The following is a 19,622-nucleotide window of genomic DNA, read 5'->3' on the forward strand; positions in this document are numbered from 1 at the left end:
CTCTGAGCAATCACATGGCTCTTTTACATAAAGTGCAACTCCTCCTCCCCTTCTCCCCTCTCTGTTGTTCCTGAACAGTTTATACCCATCCCTGACAGTGCTCCAGTCATGTGAGCTATCCCACCAAGTTATTCCAATTACATCATACTTCCATGACTGCACAAGGACTTCCACTTCTTCCTGCTTGTTTCCCAGGATCCGTGCATTCACAAACAGACACCTGAGATAACTAGCCAATTGCCTTACTTTCTCAGTAGGAATGAGGAGGCCTCCCCTGTTGCCTCCTCCTGCTTATGCTTCCTCCAAGTCACCCACTTCCCCACTTACGTCAGGGCTTTGGTATTTATCCCCTGGCAAACCTAGTTTAAGGCCCTCCTCACTAGGTTAGGAGCATCTATGAAGATGTTCTTCCCTCCCTGACAGGTGCATCCTATCTCCTCCTAGCAATCTGTATTCTTGGAACATCATCCATGGGCAAAGAAGCCAGAGGCTTGCTGGCGACACCTCCTGTGCAGCCATGCATTGATCTACAGGATGCATCTGCTGCTGCCTGGCCCCTTCTCCTTGACTGGAAGGATTGAGAAAAACATCACACCCAGAACCCTGTAGTCACTCTTGCTCTGCTCAGTGTCACCCCTGGCAGTATCATTGGTGCCCGCATGGATGAGCAGCAGAGGGTAGTAGTCAGAGGGTTAGATGAGTCTTGGTAATCCTTCTGTAACATCTTAGATCCAGGCTCCAGGCAAGCAGCAGACTTCCCAGGACAAGAGGTCAAGCCAGCAGATGGATGCCTCCATCCCCCTCAGAAGGGAGTCTCCAACCACCACTACTACCTGTTGCTTCCTCTTTGTGGCAGTGATCTCAATCCTCCCCATTTTGGGGATTCCTGGATGGGCTATGAGGCTCCTGCGGCTCCCAAGCCATGTGGCTAGGCAGCAGGCAGGAGTGCGGCCCCCTGCTGGCTGGACTGACTGGGAACAATTTACTCCCAGATCAGAGTCTACACGTGTGTTGCTGTGCAGTGAATAACTCTGCAGTAGGATACTGGTATTTACTTGTATAGTACTTGAATTTATAAGTACTACCCTGTTGCAGAGTTTATTAGTTTCCTGAGGCCTAATAGTATGCACATGTAGACACAAGACATTTGCTATGGAGGTAATTAGGCAACTCCACAGTAAATGTCTCCTCTAGATGCACCCAGTCACATCAGGGTACAACCAGTGAGGGGGAGGAAAGGGATAAGAGAGGGGGACATGAAAGGTTGAGGTCTTTTTAAGGTAGTGTATTTATACATGGGTGAAAGATTAGAATGGAGAGATGGTTAATGTTGTCCTTTTGAGAACTGAGATATACATCTTGGGAAGCAGCAAATGCTGCAGGTTCCTGTTTGAAGCAGTCCTCCATGATTGTTAGTGAAAGGTTTTTGTTTCTTTTTCAATCAATAGCTTTTATCTCATGAACTCTAAAGATTGTTACAGGTAGCAAAAGGCAGATGCCCCTAGTCTGAACTTGGATGAGAGGCTGTTTACTGCAGATTGGTGAAAGTCACTGGGAAGTGTCTTTTTGCCTTTATGGGTCACCTTTCATACTTTCAAGTTTTGTTGGCTATTGCAACTTGGTTGTTAGAGAGTGCTTTATTAGCATTTTCCTTATTATAAAGATAGTCTTAATTGAAGAGGTCACTGTGATCAGAGGAGCAGTGTTTTGTACAAGAGAGCTCAGAGCCAGGTAAATGTGAATCCGTCGTAAAAAAAAAGGAGCAGGAAGGAGATTAATGTGCTTGACAAAGGATAAACCACAAGGAAGTAATAATCAGAGCTGACATAATCACAGTGTGAAATAGGATACGTAATCCTTCTCCATTACCTCTTGGAACATACATTTTGACTAGAGCTCAAGCATTTTCTTTTTACAAGTTCAAAGAACATTATGAAGAGGCACAAGGAAAAACTGGCATTTGGCAGACTAGCTGGAAACATTGATGAACTGACTCAGGGATTGTAAGTCAAAACCTCTAACATAACCCCAGTACTGATTCTCTCTGTCACCTCAGCCTAATAACATAGAGCCACATCCAGGACAGCTAGGCAGCCGACAGGTGAGTACTGCAGTACCTCACTTCTAGGTAACTGGCCCCCTGTAATGGAATCCAGAACATTTTGTTAGGCACATAAGGTCTCAAAATGAGATCCACAAGGCCTACATGCTGAGCAGAGAGCTACCTAACACTAATATCTGGGGATCTGCTGGGCCCCACGTGGCGTCTTAAGTCCAGATTCCCAGTCTGGAGTTTTGGAGCTTGGGTTTTTCCAGAGTTGGCAATAACTACGAACTTAAGCACCTCCATCTCACTTTAGACACCTCAATCTGAGCCTTAGATTTTGGGCTCTACAGAGAACAGACTGTCTTTATTGTCAATCTTGTACAGCCCCAAATGTGTCATGAGTACACTTCCCGTAATAGAGAGGAGTCCTTAAGTATAATGATTCTTAAACACTTCCAAGTGCTCTGGAACTCCCTCCCCTTTTTGGTCTATCAGAGCCTGAGCCTGGACACCTTCCAGAAGTATTGTTGGACCTTTTTGGGGGGCAGAGCTTCAACAGGGAGGGCTAAGTTTTGGGGCATTTCCTGGGGACTTAATTCTATGTCATATTCAGGGGTGGATCCATGTTTTCCCAAAGGCGGGGTTGGGAGCAGCAACCTTCACTGCAGGGGTAGCTGCACCCCCTGTTCCCAGCTTCTACCCCCACCAGTGCAGACAGACTTCTGAAGTCCCTAAAGCAGGTGAAAATCCCCTCCCTTCCTCTTCCCGGACTCCCCCACAACTCCCCTGCCTGCCTCTGCTGCTTCCTCCACTGCTCAGGAGCAGGGAAGCGCCAAAGCCAGCCAGGCTGAGTTGGGGCTGAACTCAGTTGGGGAAGTGACAGCAGCAACGGGGAAGCTGGAAAGTAGTCCCCCTACCCTTCCTGATCCTGGAGCTGGCATGGAGAAGGGGAACCCCACATCCATCACTGCTGCCTTTGTCTTCATCTTCAGCTGAGTGCAGTCCCCTTGCAATGAGGACAGGCAGGCCAGGATGGGGAAGGGGCAGGGAGGGGGCAAGTTTTTGAGCAGGAAGGAGAAAGGAGGGAGGATTTTCAGCTGCTTTAGGGACTTTAAAAAAGGCCTTAGAAACTCCAGTGGTCCAGTCCAATCCAAAAAGGTGGTGTGGCTGCACTTCTGCACCACCTTGGATGTGGCCCTATTCATATTATAGATGATTCATAGATTCACAGATATTTGGGTTGGAAGGGACCTTAGCAGATCATTGAGTCCAACCCTCTGCCCTGGACAGGAAAGAGCACTGGGGTCAGACAACCCCAGCCAGGTACATGTCTAGCCTCCTCTTAAAAACCTCCGAGGTAGGGGAGAGCACCCCCCAAAGTACAGGAAACCCATTCCAGATTCTGGTAACCCTTGCTGTAAAGAAGTTCTTCCTGTTGTCTAACCTAAATCTGCTCTCAGTCAGTTTGTGGCTGTTGTTCCTAGATACTCCAAGGGGTGCCCTGGTAAACAGAGCATCTCCTATTCCTTGCTGCCCCCACTCCCCAGTGAATTTGTAGGCAGCCACAAGATCCCCCCTCAGCCCTCTCTTGCAGAGGTTGAAGAGATCCAGGGCCCTCAATCTCTCCTCGTAGGGCTTTGCCAGCAGGCCCCTAACCATACAAGTGGCCCTCCTCTGAAGCCTCTTGAGGTTGTCCACATCCCTCTTAAAGTACTGCACCCAAAACTGGATACCGTACTCCAACTGTGACCTGACCAATGCCGCATAAAGGGGAAGTATCACCTCTCTGGACCTGTTCATCATGCACCTGCTAATGCATGATAAAGTGAGGTTAGCTTTACTGATCGCTTTCTCACCTTGATGACTTGCATTCATCTTGGTGTCAACAATGATTCCAAGATCCCTTTCTGCTGCTGCGCTGCTAAGATCCTCCCCCAGCCTGTAAGTGCCGGTGATTCCTTCTCCCTAGGTGCAGCACTTTGTGCTTGTCATTGTTGAACTGTATCCTATTCTGTTCTGCCCACTTTTCCAACCTATCCAGATCCATCTGGATTCATTCCCTACCCTATAGTGTGTTTGCTTTACCTCATAATTTGGTATCATCTGTGAATTTGGACAGAGTGCTTTCCACGACCTCATCCAAGTCACTGAGGAAGACATTGAACAGCACTGATTCAATGAATAGAGAATAGAAGGAGATACCATATTGAAGGCCTTAAAATCCAAGTAGATGACATCTACCTCAATTTCTGCATCTAAGCATTTTGTGACCTGATCATAAAAAGAGACAAGGTTAGTCAGGAAAGATCTACCTGCTGTGCATCTGCTGGTTGCCCTTCAGCATTATTTTCTCTACTGGACTCCCACAAATGTGATCCTAAATAATTTTTTCAAAGGTTTTCCTGAGGATAGAGGTGAGACTAACCAGTCTATAGTTACCCAGATCCTCCTTCTTCCCCTTATTGATAATAGGGACCACATTGGTCCTTTTCCTGTCCTCTGGGACCTGACCTGAGCACCATGGATACTGAAACAGGTGTGCCAGTGGCTCTGCCATGACACTGGCCAGTTCCTTCAGTACCCTTGGATGAAGATCAGCTGGGCTTGCTGACTTAAACACATCCAGCCCCTCCAAGTGTGCCTTCACTACGTTGGTGCTAACAGTAGATGGGCTGGTTTCTCTTTTGTGCCTGTCTATGATCCAATTGGGAGGTTTGTCCTGATCCATGTTCAAGAATACAGAAGCAAAAAACTAATTGAAGAGCTCAGCCTTGTCCCCCCTATATGTCACTAATTGCCCTAGTTTGTCCTATAGGGGTCCTATGTTACCCTGCACCTTCATTTTACTCCCTGTATACCTGAAGAAGTACTACATACCTGAAGAAGGACTTTTTATTATTTTATTATAGTATTGTTATCTGTCTTCATAGTTTTTCCAGGTTTTATTTTGAGCTGCCCTGAGCCTTGTCTGGGGAAGGCAGCCTATACATTGCATAAATAAGTAACTAAGTTCATACTCTTTTTTTACGATAATGACTGGACATCTGACATGTCACTGATGTGATTCAGGAAGGGCATGGGTACTGCAGTGCTCAATATTTAAGCATGCTGACTTGCACCCATGTGTGGCATGGAACCATGTGCTGACACCCAGCTTTTCTCATTAATACAGTCTGGGAAAGAGGTCCTCTCCCTTCCATTTATCCCAATACTGTAATACAGGGGTCCACAACCTTTTGCCACCGCAGGCTGGAGCTTGCGACCTGGCCCCTCCCATAGGCTACAGAGCAATGTCTCCTAAAATGTCTTAACGAGTTGTACATGTATTCTTGTTACTGATCCCCAGTCCCTCTGCAGTGAGGGTAAATGTAAGCACAAGAGAGAAGCAAGGAGGGCTATGCATGGGGTGCTACAGAGGGGATGGGTAGCATAAGGCAGCTACGTGTCATCTGGTAGCCCATGCTACCCTGGAGCAGGTTGGACCTTTGTGGGCTGGACCTTGGTGGGCAGCCCAGAGGCCATAGGCTGCCAATCCTTAGTTTAATGGATAGAGCACTTGCTAATGACACAGGAGCTGTAGATTTGATTCCCTCTGCCTGAGGGGATTTGACCTCAAGTCTGTGGCCCTAAACACCAGGCTGTAGAGCAGGGGTTACTGCTGTCATATAGCTTCTCAGCCTCTCCTGTTGTATTGGAAACTGTTCCTCTTTGTATACAACAGCTGAATATTCAGGGAAGGGAGGAAGAGAGCCAGGCAGAGGAAGTGTATAGTCCTATAGTTGGAGGACTTACCTGGAAGGGGTCAGTCCTGCATTCCAGTCTTTGCTTCCAGGGATTCACATTCACAGTGTCACAGGTAATGAGTGGATGAAGCGAGGACATTCTTTACTCTTTCCTCTGCCCTCTGCTAACTCTCTCAGGTGCCTACCTCAGTGACCCCCACTGTACGGGTTTTTTTCTGTGTGCCTAGAACAGTGGTTCTTAACCTTTTAGCCACCTGGCACCTCTCCATAACTCCTGTGAACTGAGCAGCATTCCAGTTGAATAACTGCATTATTTATTTCAGCACTTAACTCATGGGGGTAGGAGGGAGGAACTAGCTCTTAGCTTCCTGTGGAGCAGAGACAATCATGAACTTACCTCCTTGCACTGAAACCTGGCACAGACAAGTCTGTGCTTAGCTCCTCACACAAAGGGAGGAAGATGGTGGGAGAAGCAAGCATTTAGGTTTTCACACAGGGGCTGACAGGAACAAGCGTAAGAGAGAACCTGAGACAAGCTTGCACTTATCTCTTTGAACAGAGGCTGGTCAGGAAAGAGCGAATGCTTAGCTCCTTATCCCGCAGCCTCCTCAAAAGGAGCTTGTGGCACCCTAGGGTGATGCAGAACCCCTTCCAATCCCAGTGCTCTGGGGGAGGGACAGAAAGACAGCTGTGTCTTAACACACACAGTCACACATGTCATGAGTTTTGCTTGTCAGCAGCTTGAGGTGCAGTTTCCCAGAAACCGCTGTACCAGCTCCTTGAAACTTGGCAGGCTTTGTGGCCTCAGCAGGGGATAGCATCCCTGCAGTTTTCATTCTAATCAGGCAAGAAATGACAAAGTTATAGGCAGTTTCGTGATTCCCCATTATAACCTATGGGCAAAACAGCGATACAGTTTCAACAAAACAAAACGGGACAGTGCTTTTGAAATGAAATGAAACTCAAAACGAAACACTGTCCTTTTGAAACAGCGAAACAGAAGTTGAAATGAAATGGTGCTGTTTCGCACAGCCCTAATACACATTTACTGGTTGGGGGTTTTCAAAGGAATGAGCTGTGCAACTCCTGTTGAAGTACAGTGAGATTTGGGTGCCTAGCATTCATGGAGTTCTCCAAGGAACTTTAATGGTATTCAGGCATCTAATGCTTTAGTTACCATTGAAAATCCTAGCTATCAATTTTAAAGCCAAAGTATTGTTTTCTTTTTAGGTTGAACTTGCTACTTGATTAGTTCTCTTAGTTCCTTCGTGCCTGAATTCAAGCAAAATAATACAGATAAATCCTGCCTCTTCCTTCAGGGCATTTGACATTCTCTGTCATACCTAATACAGTCATGCAGCTGCCAAACATTTTAACTCAGTCAGACAGGGCCTGTGGTACTGTGCCAAGACAGCATTATCAGGTAGAGTCCATCAGGGGGTGATGACTAACAGGGAAGTTAATTATGTGATCTTATTTCAATTCCATTTGCATGAAATGTGTTCACAGCCATCCTTCTGCTCCGGTGCATTAACTGCAGAGGCTTTCTAATAAGAGTAGATCATTCTTATGTAGAGCACTGCTTATCACCCTTAGAGTCTCCATGATTGAACCAGTCCTCCTTGCTCTGTACCTACTTATTATATAACCCCTATCACCTCTCTGATATTCTCAAATTTATTCTCAGAGTGAGGAAAGAAGGCACAACTATTGTTTTTGTACAGGCAGAGAACTAAGACACAGAGAGGTTGTATAGCTCACCCAAGGTCATCCAACAACAAGCATGATTTAAGTTAAACCCTACTCAGCAGAGTCTTATAGCATGGCCTTCACTGTAGGTATGCCTTACTTTCATTAGCTGGAACCTGCCCAGATAAGTTGAATGCCTTGCATTTGCCTGCCCTACACCTAGGATGTGTCTCAAATCAGGTGTGCAACTTATAGGTTTTTTCCAAAACACTGACAACTCCATGTCACTCCTCATTCTCTTCCATTGCCCTTATTTAAACCTTCCAATGGTCAGCTGAGAATTTCCATGGAAGAATTTCTTTTGAATGTGGGTAGGAGGGGCAGGGTGCTGTCTAAGGTACAGTATTACACTAGTATAAAGCTAGAGCAGAAGCAGGACTCCAGGATTCAATTTCTGCTTATGCCACTGATGTGCTGCATGACTGTAGCATGTCACTTAGTCCCTCCATTTTTTTAGTTCTCTCACCTGTAAAATACCAGTAATTTCCCCTGATGGTGTCTTGAGGTCTTATCTAGCGGTTACTGAAATCAACAGCTGCTGTAAGATGAACATGTGAAGTGCATGTAGGCAACAGAAAAATCTTATTGAAAGGATATACAATGGTATTGTTAGATAATTAATATATTTTTATACTGCAATACACTGCTCTTATTATTACCATATAACATGTTATTAATAGAATATTAATAATATCACAATGATATAATGTATAATATGACTATGGTGATATTATCATTATAAATATTATTATCTCCTTTCAGTTGAATCTTATAAACATATATGTTCACTTTGTTGCACATATTGGCCCAGCCAATACATGTAGTTATTAGCCACTGCTGCTGATTTCTCAGGTTTACAAAGAAACTGAAACAGTTGGAGGTGTGCATTCATTTCCAGATAAAAATACAACCTCAGAAGTGGACAACATCATCAGTGTATCTAAGAAGCACTGACAAACAATTCTCTTTAAACTATTGATAGGTACATTAGCTCTACACACATCATTATACTATGTATTAAGCAATGTTTTGAAAAAATCTGTGACATTAGAACAAAGATTTGTGTCACTGAGGGCCATCATTTGGTAACATTTCTGCAATAATGAACATAAACGTCTTTTTTCATCCATGTTACTTTGTGTATTGGTTAAAATGTTCACTATTTTGTTTCAGGCAATTTCTCTGCAGCGTGTCAGAATCCGTTAAAGTTCTTTTACTTGAATTATGGTCAAAATCTTGAAAATTAGCTTCTATGCAGATGATATGGAGGAATTGCATATTACTGAGCTGGAGATTGTATTTGCACAATTTAAAAATTAAATAATTCCCCCTCCCCCAACAATATCTAGTACTGCAAACGTTTTAGGTGGTATTGCTCTGTCTCTGAACCTACCATGTAACAAAGACCCTGCATTTCTAATTCACCTGACAACGCTGACAAACAAGAGTACAATCCTTACTTATCCCTAAGCTCTGCAGAAGTAACTGTACTAAAAGTATCTGTCAGTGTAAGAAGCTAATACAAATAATCAGGTGCAAGTACCATTTTTCAGTCTCATTCATGTAAATACTTACATCCAAGCATAAGCCAAGATGGTTAAAAATGACTCTTGACTGCATGCTTGAAGTTTTTGCCATTCAAAATAAGATACCTCCAAGGAACCAGGTTAAATGATGATTGCCCAGTTGTCAAAATCACAAGTTGCTTAACTGTAGTGCTATCTGTTGGGCTGTGCTATAGAAATGAGTAGCACTAGTACAGTCAGTAAGGCCAAGCCAAGTCATATGAGTTGGCAGGATTAAGCCCTAGCTTTTCTGCTGGTGGGTGACATTTACAAAAGTGCCTGAATATATTAGAACCCCAAATCCCACTTTCAAAAGTAAGTGGCGTCATGATATTCAAAAAATTGCTACTGACTCCATCTACCTTAAGTTCTGGGTGCCCAAAAAGAAGCTTCAGCAATAGGCTCTGATATTTAAAGAAAATGTAGCACTTTCTCTAAACCAGTGGTTTTCAAACTTGTTTCATTAGTGGACCCCTAAACATTTTTGAATGGAAGTGCAGACCTCTTTGAATTGTAAGTATAGGTAGTCACGTATTTTTGATTGATCATAGTCATCTTTCACAACCCCCTTAGACACAGTCTGTGGATCCCCCCCAGGCGTCCGCAGACCACAGGTTGAAAACCACTGCTCTAAAACAAGCCCTGCTAAGTGTCACCGATAAGGCACCCTAAAGTTGAGATGTCCAAAATCCCCAGTCTGTTTTTAAAATCCTAGTCTCAGGTACTTTGGAACTTAATTCTCATTGAAAGTCACTTTGACTTTGATTTTTAGATGCCTTTGAAAATTTTATCCATGGTGGTTATATTCATATGGTCTCTTTCATCTCAGCCGGTGTTATCAGACAGAGTAGGTATTTTTGCTGCACTTTGGTACATTGCTCCCTGGAAAACAGCATCCTAATAATGCTTCTGTGTTTTGAATTTGCTTTTATTTTTAGGACTCAACCCTGTTTACATAGGCGTGCACTTTGGATCTGATCTGGTATGACAGTCTGTCTGCTCATATGTCTTCCTGCCTGTACATAACTCATAATTCATCCACTCATTTCTAAGTTTACCAGGTGCTTCTGCTATGCACTTCAGGCAAAAACTCAGCTCCATTTACCTGTTTGTTCCTTATCCCTGTGGCAAACTTAGCTTATAAGTAGCGCTGTACAAAAATAGTATTGGAGTTGGAAAGGAATTCAGTGTTTTGATTTAATATGTTCACCATTTTGTTCCAGGCAATTTCTTGTCCTTGAAATAGTACTTTTGTTTTGCAAAATATTGCCGTATAGGTCACATTTTGCTACAAATTACATAAAACAAATCACCTAAAGTAAGCATTCACAGGACTTTGTCCACAGAGTTGGAACAACAGATGTCTTCCTCATTGTCTCTTTGATGCATTGGAAGTTAGAAAAGAGGGAAGGAAAACAGGTTGAAATATATTACACTGCTGCTGACACTTTAATCTTCCTCCTTTCTATACTAAGCTTCTTCTTTCACAGTTGGCTCAGTGATGTTCAAACATACATAGAGAGAGGTAGTTAGCTGTCTTAGTCTGGAATCAGACAGAAGGCAGTGTAGATTTACACCTTATAGACTACGTAACTTCATCAGCATCTGATTAGGTGAGCTCAGGCTCACAAAAGCTTATGTTATATATCTCTGATTTAGTCTACAATGTTTATAAAACTCATCTGTCCCCACAAGCTGGATGAGCATTCCTCAGCAGGTCTGCGGACTGGACCAGAACCAACCCCCCATGGAGCAGCCACAGCACCAGGTCCCATGGAGCAGCCACAGCACCAGGTCCAGCCCATGCCAGCCTCTGGAGCCAACACAGGGCACATAGCACATGGGCTGGACCCAGCCCTCCAGGGAGCATAGGGGATCAGTCTGGGACACCACATGCAGCCCGTACCTAGGACCCCCTGTGCCATGTGCATTGCTGGGTCCAGCCCTCATGCTGTGGGCATCATATAGCCTGTGCCAGCCCTCAGGGCTGCATGCACAGTAAGTCCCAGAGATGACATGTGCTGTCCATGGCATGCAGGGCTGGACCAGCCATGCACACTGTATGCAGCACAGGGAATTGGCAAAGGGTGTGTGCTCTATGTGGCACCATGCCAGACCTGGAGCCAGTGTGCAGGACTAATCAGCAGGGTTCTGCATGGAGCACGTGCCCCATGCCAGCTCCCTGTGCTGAATGCAGTGTGTGCAGCCAGTCCAGCCCTGCATACCAGGGGCAGCATGTGCTGGCCCCGAGACTCATGCATGCAACCCCCAGGGCCAACACAGTTTGGACCTGGCACTGCACACGGCAGCACATGTGCCATTGGATTCAGCACTCACACTTCATGTAGCATGCAGGGCTGTGGCTGGTGCATGGAATCAGTCCAACAACCCGCAAGTTGGATCATACAGCTTCACAGGCCATATCCAGCCTGCAGGCCCTATGTTTGACACCCTGGTCTATAAGATACAGGCATATATAGTCAGTAGTCTGGCCCACACCATTGCAAGGCTCACTGATTTTTGGACTGGGTCACCACTTTATGATCAGTAGCATATTGGTCTACTGCCTCAGAAGCAGCCTGGGACAATCTGACTCTCAGTCTCCTCCCTATTTCAGGAGGATGTAAAGTGTATCAAGCCAACAGGGATGGCAGGTGCATTAAGGCTTAAAGCCAAAGTTTGGTCCAGTCCCTCTCACACTCCTGTACAGGAGAACCAGCAGCAGCTCGAAGAGGCCTGCTCCCCCTCCCATACTGTGGTGTAACTAAAGTGTGGCAACCAGGGCAACTGTCCTGGGCACTGACTCTGGGGTGGGAAAATGTGGCTGCTGTTGCAGCCACACTCAGGAGGGGGTGGTCCCAGGGAGCATAGTGGCAATCAGAATTTGTACCAGGGTACCAAGCTGCCTTGTTACACCTCTGGTATAACCTCTGTTTTGAGTAGTCTACACAAAGACACCCACTACCTCTCTGGCATGGCCCCCATAGCAAGCAGGATCCATTTCTGTGATGCTGAAATATCAGGATGTCCCTGAGCTCCACATCTCTCTCCACTGTTCTGCTGCTTATCCATTGAGAACAAGCTAAGATTTACTCCTGGGATAGCTTCTTACCAGAGACCAGACCTTGCAGCTCCAACAGAGGAGGTTTCTCTCCTTTGGTCTGTAAAACATTATGGTCCTCACTGCTGTAAGAGTAAAGTACTGGCAGTAGTCAATTGCTCTGAAAATCTCCTTTACCACATACACTAAGGAAACTAGATAAAACAGAGATGGGGTTTCTTACACAAGGAAGAGAAATCGTACAAATAAACTTAAATGTAGGTTGGAGAAGCAGAATGCAAGAAAATGATCTCACGCTGCTTTTCTTACTAGAAAACAATGCTTCTCTGATCTGTGTATTCTCCCATTCTTCCTATCAAGGTTCTCTGCAAGACCTTCACTGCTTACACTACCAGTTATCCCAGCTTCTGACAGCTGGCAGGTTAAATATTAATTCCAGGGTATAGAGAGTTCCTTAGACAACTTCACTTTTCCAGAGGAATATATTACATACTTTATTTTTCCTGTTGAATTCCTGGGGAGTATATGTATATTATGAGGTTGACTCCCTGTCCCCCTCTTCTCACCCCCCAACAATCAGATATGCATCTGTCTGTCATGCCAGGTGATATCCATGTTTTAAAATTGTATTTAAAAATGTAGAAATATTTACATCCAGACAGATAAGTGCTAATCAGATTTATTTCACTTATTCAAGAGACATCTAGATGCCCTCCATGTAAACTTTCTTTTAAAATATTTTTCTGAGATGCGTGCATAGACTTATTGCCTTGTGTGGGGATTCCTGATGCTTAAGTGCCATTCCTATCATTGCCTAATCCAAGTCATATGATAAAAATACAAAACTGCATTCACATGAAAAACCATGGCTCATACAGCCATAAAAATGATAGAACTGAGTATAGCTGAACACTAACTGGAAACAGAGAGATAGTCTGAAGTCTAGCATCTGACAAAGTAGGCTGGCACCTATGAAAGCTCATTCTTTTCTGAAACAGTCTCCAGGGTGCCACTGTACCCTACCTTCTATCTGTAAATAGAAACCAAACAAAACATTAGTAAATCTAATTCAGAAATATATCTGTGCATGACACATGGTGCACTTTGCTTTTTGATCAGTCCATGACTGCCATGGGAGGCTAACGACAGCTTGATTGAGATAGCTGTGTTCTGCATAGGTTGAGGGTTGCAGTATAATTGACCTCCTTCATTTTTACCAGCCTACATTAAGTAAAAGAGGCATGGGGTATTTCTAATGGAGTTTATGCCAAGCAAGATCTAGCTCAGTATCACTCAGGAGCATGAGAAGTGAAATCACAGTCAGAAGTTAGATGAAGAAATGCATACCCAGGTGCACATGCAGAAGAGCACCTGCAGCAGCAGCAAAGCAGGCCTGTTTATTACTAAGAGCCCACAGTGTTCTTATGATTCAGGCCTTGCATTGGCTCACATTCACGTGCAATGAAAGCAATATCTGCAGTGATCCATAAAAGCATAATAAATAATACATTTAAGTAGCAGTAGAGTTGTAGACCTTGTGGCCTGATTGTCCATTTTCCAGGGATGAAAATAGCCAGCCAAAACATTAGTGAATTTAGTCTGTGCACTCAGGCATGTGCTTATGCCCATCGGCATTAGTGCTGGCCAGAGGCATAAGAACCAGGGTCTGCACCCAGTACAACAGAGCTGTCAGGGTCTAGCTACCTGCAGCAGCTAGAGCTGGCAGTGGTTATGGCTGCTATTCTTGGGCCCCCTCTAAGTGGGCACGTGGGGCTGGTGCCCTGGTTGTCCACTGCTTGTTATGCTCCACTATGAACCCCAAATAGAAACAGCACTGTCCTGTTCTTCTCTAAATAATTCTTATTCTGTTTCTAGCTATTAAAAAAGAAAACTGTAATTTCAAGAGGTTTTCAAGTATTTCCTGCAGCTATAGATGTAAAGGCAAGTCACAGTCACATGCTTGTTTCAGAATGGTCTGTCTTCACACACACTTTTGCCTCCACCATGATTTATCAGCCAGAAATAGCACGGGACAGAAAACATGAAAGTGCCTGGAATTTCCAGTGACTCTGCTGAGCTCTTGTTCCTCATGGATAAGGCCTCTCATAGCTTGACATTTTCCATCATGCTCCTCCTCCTTCCATTGTTTCCCTAACCCAATCAACAGACAAGTGCTTAAAATGATATGAATAAAAGAAAGACAAGAAAATATGCCAAATGCAGTCAAACTCAGTAAGATATTTGGTTCTTGCTTAGACTCACCCTCATCAGTTTAAAAACCAACTCAACGCTTTGTATAACACTATTGTACATTGCTTTTGCCTTGCTCTTGTTGACCTTGGACAGCTCAGGCTCACATCCCAATTCAGGGCTGGAGGAGCCATGTCTTTCTGTGGACATGCACGTGTCTCTTATTTTGCCTGACTCAAAGTGATGGAGGGAGGTGGTGCATTTCATAAAACTTTTATAATTCATTTTATGGAGTTTTGTCCACACAAGCCATTTCTTTTGCAGCAGATGTGGTAACCTAATGTTTTGATTTCCAGTTAACCAAATACAGCAGTGATCTGTTAAACTCAAAAATCCCTTCATGTATAAATGTTTACTCCTGTTTAATTAAAAAATTCAGTCTCAGTCTACTGTGGGTAATTTTTTATAATGAATCAAACCTTTCCCTTTTCCTTGGACTGCCACCCATTTCATAGTTTATATGCTATAGTACCTACCTCATTGATGTCAATGGGTGCCCTTCCAATATCCTGAATGGGCTTTGAATCAATCCCAATTTGCTTACCTCACCCCTGGCAAGCCTAAGAAAGCAGGAGAATCAAAAGATGTGCTTTCAACATTGTGTAAATTCACTTAGAGTATTATTTTCCTGATGTTAAATAAATGCATTTGATATTCAATGTTTACTTTTCAAACGGTGGGTAAGTGAAACATTGAGTCTGATATGGTGTGTTGAAAGGAAACTTCAGGTAGTTTAATTTTCTACTGTGTAGGTAAGAACCACTGTTATCCCAATGGAGAAATCTATACACCAGTAGTCACCAGCCAGTCAATTGTAATCAACTGGACAACCATGGAGCCTCTGACAGTTGATCTCAGTCTGGGGGTGCTGAGTGCACATGCACATGCGTGCATGAGTTCAGGCCCCCCCGCAACTGAGATTGACTGTCAGAGGCTCCATGTCCTGTCGCTGGGTGGGCAGGGGCTAAAGCTCAGCCCAGTGATGGGACAGCTGCAGCAGGACTCGGGGTGCAAAGCCCTCTGCCCCGCACAAAGGTGGAGGGAGGGGGACACGTGTCCCCCAGGCATTCGCCACAGTGCATGCAGTGGCAGGACTGACCTGCTTGGGGGGTGGGTGCATGGCGCACAGTAGAACCTGGGTTGCAGTTTAATTCAAAAAGTGATCTGCCACTTAAAGATTGGAGACCACTGCGGTACACAGAGAAAAGAGCATTATTTAATTATTTAAAGCAATATTTATTATTTTTGAAGTATTATGAAGCTTCAAAACCCCAGTGACAGCAAAGTTGTGCTAATGACAGCGCTGTTGTGAATGACTGACTTGCAAATCCAAGCTGTATTCTGATATTTTCAATCATACATCTACACATGCTTTAGTGCAGAATTGACTAATTAGCTCCCTAGTAAAGCATCACAGTCTAAATGTGTGCCGGTATTAGGGTGCAGTAAATTAATTACCTCTGCCATAGGATAGTACCGTCAGAAGTATTTACTCTGCCAAAATGCACCTGTAACTGGTGACGGGACTGGGGCACAAGGGTGCTAAAGTACAGGGGCTGCCTGCCACCTAGCCCCACACTTTAACACATACATGCCCCAGCCAGCCCCACTGCTGCCCGGAGCCTGGAGCTGACTTCCTGTGTCCCCTGCACCCTGGCTCAAACTGCTACAGTCCCAGGTGCATGTGTAAATGCTGTACCTGGGAGCAGATTTCTCCAGCGCAAACTGCACCAGAATTTATCACATCACCTTAATGGCACAGGTAGATGTGTCCACTGGCCAGATCCAGATGTGCAGTCATGTGTGGTTTGTGGGGCTCCAAACCTCTTTGCACCACCATAAACTGCACACTCAGCACGTTAAAATGTGCCCCGCACTACAGATTTGTAGCGCAGAGCAAAATTTGCTACCAGGAAATCCTGGCAGCAAAACAAAAATGCCACAAAAAATGTGGCATGCCACAGGAGTATGCACCAGCAGACACAGAGGCTCAGCACTCCCAGGAAATGCTTTGCATCCCAGCCAGAGCATCTTCCCTCCTCTAGTTCCACCCCAGCTCCTCCAGCACGGAAGGAGCCAGGAAGAGCAGGTAAACAGCAGATTCCCCAAAGTGGGTCATTTTGCCCTGCACCAATGTGAATATGAAGGGACATGTGCAGAGGCAAAAAGTAGTGGCATAAATTTGTGCTGCTACTCTTTTGCTGCGGCAAGCACACCCCCACGTATGTGGGGATACATCCACTGAGTGTCAACTTACTACCCAAGTATTCAGTCTTATTGCAGTCAGTGCTTGAGGTGTATTGCTGGACTAAGACCTTTGTGTGGTTCTGCTGAAATTTAAGTGGCTTTTGTCCTGACTCTGAAGATTGGAAGATCTGAACTATAGAAATAGTTGCTTACTCTTTTAGGCCTACTCTACGTTTATGTGTTTTACATAACTAGCTGGTTAACTGTGCCATTAATTTAGATGGGCTGCACAGGCAAAATAACTATCACACCACAAAAATGTCCATCCAGCTGTATGGTTAGAGCTGAAAAATGTGCAATAACTTTACAGCTGGTTTCTATCCAGCTTTAATTTGCACATGTAGGAGGGTCTCCCCCTGCAGCTGGGAGCCCTGACAGCTAATCAAGTCTCACCCAGTGGGGTACATCAGGCTCAGCTGGGTCTAGGAGTCCCATGGACTCCCTGCCTCAGCAGCCATCCCACCAGCTACAGGACTCACAGCTGCTGGAGCTTGCTACTTGCCAATGCAGGGGGTGTCCAGGATGATGATTCTGGGTTCCCCCTGCACCAGCAGTAGCGTGTGATAGGATCTGATGCTGGATCCCAGAACCACACCTCCTGATGTCCATGTGTGGCATGGTAGGAGGCACGATTTTGTGGATCTGCTTCAGATCCTATCATGCCTTTATGTGAACATCTACAGGGTCCCTTAGTTTATTTTCTCACAGGAGGTCAAAATTATTGACCATATGCATCTCCAATTGTGAGTGTATGAATATTTAAAGAAATAGTTCAAATTTCTACTTTTCTGTTGCTAGTGTTCAATTGGTTGCAAGGAAACACAATACCAAGTCCTGTACTAATTGGTGATGAATAGGGAAAGCCATATGACAGTTAGATTACCCCACTAACATTTTTATCCTGAAGAAATGTTTTATCCAATTTAACTTGTTTTCTTGATTGTCTTTGTTCCTGGGGCACTAGCTGCTTGGTGCAGTCCTGACTGCCTATTTTAACTATGTTCTCTATAAGGAAGAGGAAGAAGACGCCTCTTCTGTAATATGACTGGTTAGCCTTCTTCACACTTTCATATTTCTGCTGTGTGTGCATTGTCCCTTGAAATGCATGTCTGGAAATGTTCTTGTAGCTTGAGGCTACCTTGCATGATTCTTTTTTTTTGGTGTCATCTGTTGTGTTTGGTAAAAGGCTGTGGGCTATTTCTTCACAGCCCAATCTATAGCAAATGGGAAAGCACTCAGTGGCTTTGCATGTGATTTGACTGGCTTTGTGAATTTGTATAAGAATAAATATGCATTACAGATGATTAAATGTTTGTAAGTTATAATCCTAATCTTGCAAACCTTTCTCCAAAGAGTAAACCTTACATGAGAAATTCCTTTTGAAGAAAATAGATCAACGGGGCACTCTGTTACTTTTTAATGGCCTCTGTAACACTTCAGGAATGGAAATAGTATCATCTAAGTATGCCTTTTGCTATGAAGAATACTTTAACATCATTTAATTGCAAAGGCCAAGAGCTTGGCAGAAATTAAAAAAAAAGAATTGTCCATTTATATGGATAATGAAAATATCCACTATAATATTGCATATGATAAAATCAATTACAAGGGATACAAACTCTCCTGTATCAGGGAATAAATCAGTCTGTGGTTGAGAAAAGAGAAAAAAAGCTTTTCTTATGAACTAGTTATTTCTAAATTGCCCACATCAGGATTTTGGTGTTATTCTTGGCAATATTTGCCACTGAATGCTGTCAGAAATAGGATACTGAACTAGCTAGACCACAACTCCAGTCTAGTTTAACAGCTCCTCTGGGCAATGTTCTGATTTTGTTTTAAGCCCCTGACACTGGCCATAAAGACATATTATCTTTGTTCCTAAAAAATGTTAATTCCACTGTACTCATTAAGTAAGGATTATTCAGTGCATAACTGAGGCCCTAAGAAAACAAATTGAAGTAGAAAGCCTTTCAGCATTAACAAAACTGATTTGATCAAAATAATGTATGTCCTAGAATGTATTTTGGGAATTGTCTAAATTGAATATAGGTTTAATTTTTGTTCTGTATGCAACAGGCATAAGACCTACTTCTCTATAACACTGAAGTCTCTTCAATCATTGTACCTGTGTAAAAGGACCTTAAACTGGGAGTAAGAAAGAAACATGTCCATAGTCATATGCAATGGTATAATACAGTTGGCTGTGCCAATAGTACTATACAATTTCTTGGTCTTTTAATAGATAGTTTGCATGCATGGTATGTTACTGAGTTGGATGAGTTATCCAAAGAAATAAAAAATGTGTTTGGGAATCACCAATAAAGTTCAGAGCAGGAGAAAAATAAATGATGCGTTTAAAGCAAAATTCATGCTGCATCTGCACTATTACAGTTGGACTCTTCTGTTAGTAACAAAAGTAGAATTTTGTCTCTGGACCTGGTACCATGAGTGCATACTTCTGCACACTGAAGATGGATTACCCATGTGACAGGGGCAAGAGTGCAGCCACTGGAAGTTGAGAGAAATCAAATGTCGTTCTGTGATTCTGTCACAAATGAGAGGGACTGTCCTTGGCAGAAAACATTTCCTACAGGGCTTGCTCCAAAACTCACTGGGATTAATGGAAAGATTCCTGTTGACTAAATTGGTCTTTGAAACTGCACGTGGAACTCTGCCCCCATCAGTAAAAAGCAGTGGATCAGGAGCTAACTCACTTGTGGGCATTAGCCAATGGTAAAACTCCACTTCATAGCACAGCCACTGCTGTTACCAGCACCACCAGCACCCTGATGTTTCCAGAGCATCCTGGTGCCCCCTGCCTGCTTGCCTCCAGCAGGAATTTCCCTTCCCTACCTTGTCTTGTGTCAAGGAAATGGTTGAACATATTTTCCACTGTCATCAAGACCTCAGATTGAGGAGACACTTGGTGTAAACATCTGCCTAGCTCTGTTCTTCCCCTT

The 19,622-nt window shown here is 44.0% G+C and overlaps 1 protein-coding gene across 5 annotated transcripts in view; it reads left to right on the forward strand.

Moving 5' to 3' along the window:
* The window catches only part of TSPAN11 (tetraspanin 11), a 221,790-nt gene that overhangs the window by 189,753 nt on the left and 12,415 nt on the right, over positions 1-19,622 (forward strand). For 3 of the 5 annotated variants that reach the window (XM_090043911.1, XM_090043914.1, XM_090043910.1), the window contains exon 8: positions 17,627-17,710. The exons of 1 other annotated variant lie outside the window; for it this stretch is intronic. In XM_090043911.1, coding sequence (XP_089900037.1) covers positions 17,627-17,707 — 81 coding nt within the window. In that variant the 3' untranslated portion in view covers positions 17,708-17,710. Of the gene's footprint in view, positions 1-10,042; positions 10,119-17,626; positions 17,711-19,622 lie in introns of those variants that run through there. One more of the 5 variants, XM_090043913.1, reaches the window with a different exon arrangement.

This window comes from Crocodylus siamensis, chromosome 4 (assembly GCF_052110815.1).
Source record: "Crocodylus siamensis isolate JL-2025a chromosome 4, ASM5211081v1, whole genome shotgun sequence".
In the NCBI taxonomy this organism is placed as follows: domain Eukaryota; kingdom Metazoa; phylum Chordata; order Crocodylia; family Crocodylidae; genus Crocodylus; species Crocodylus siamensis.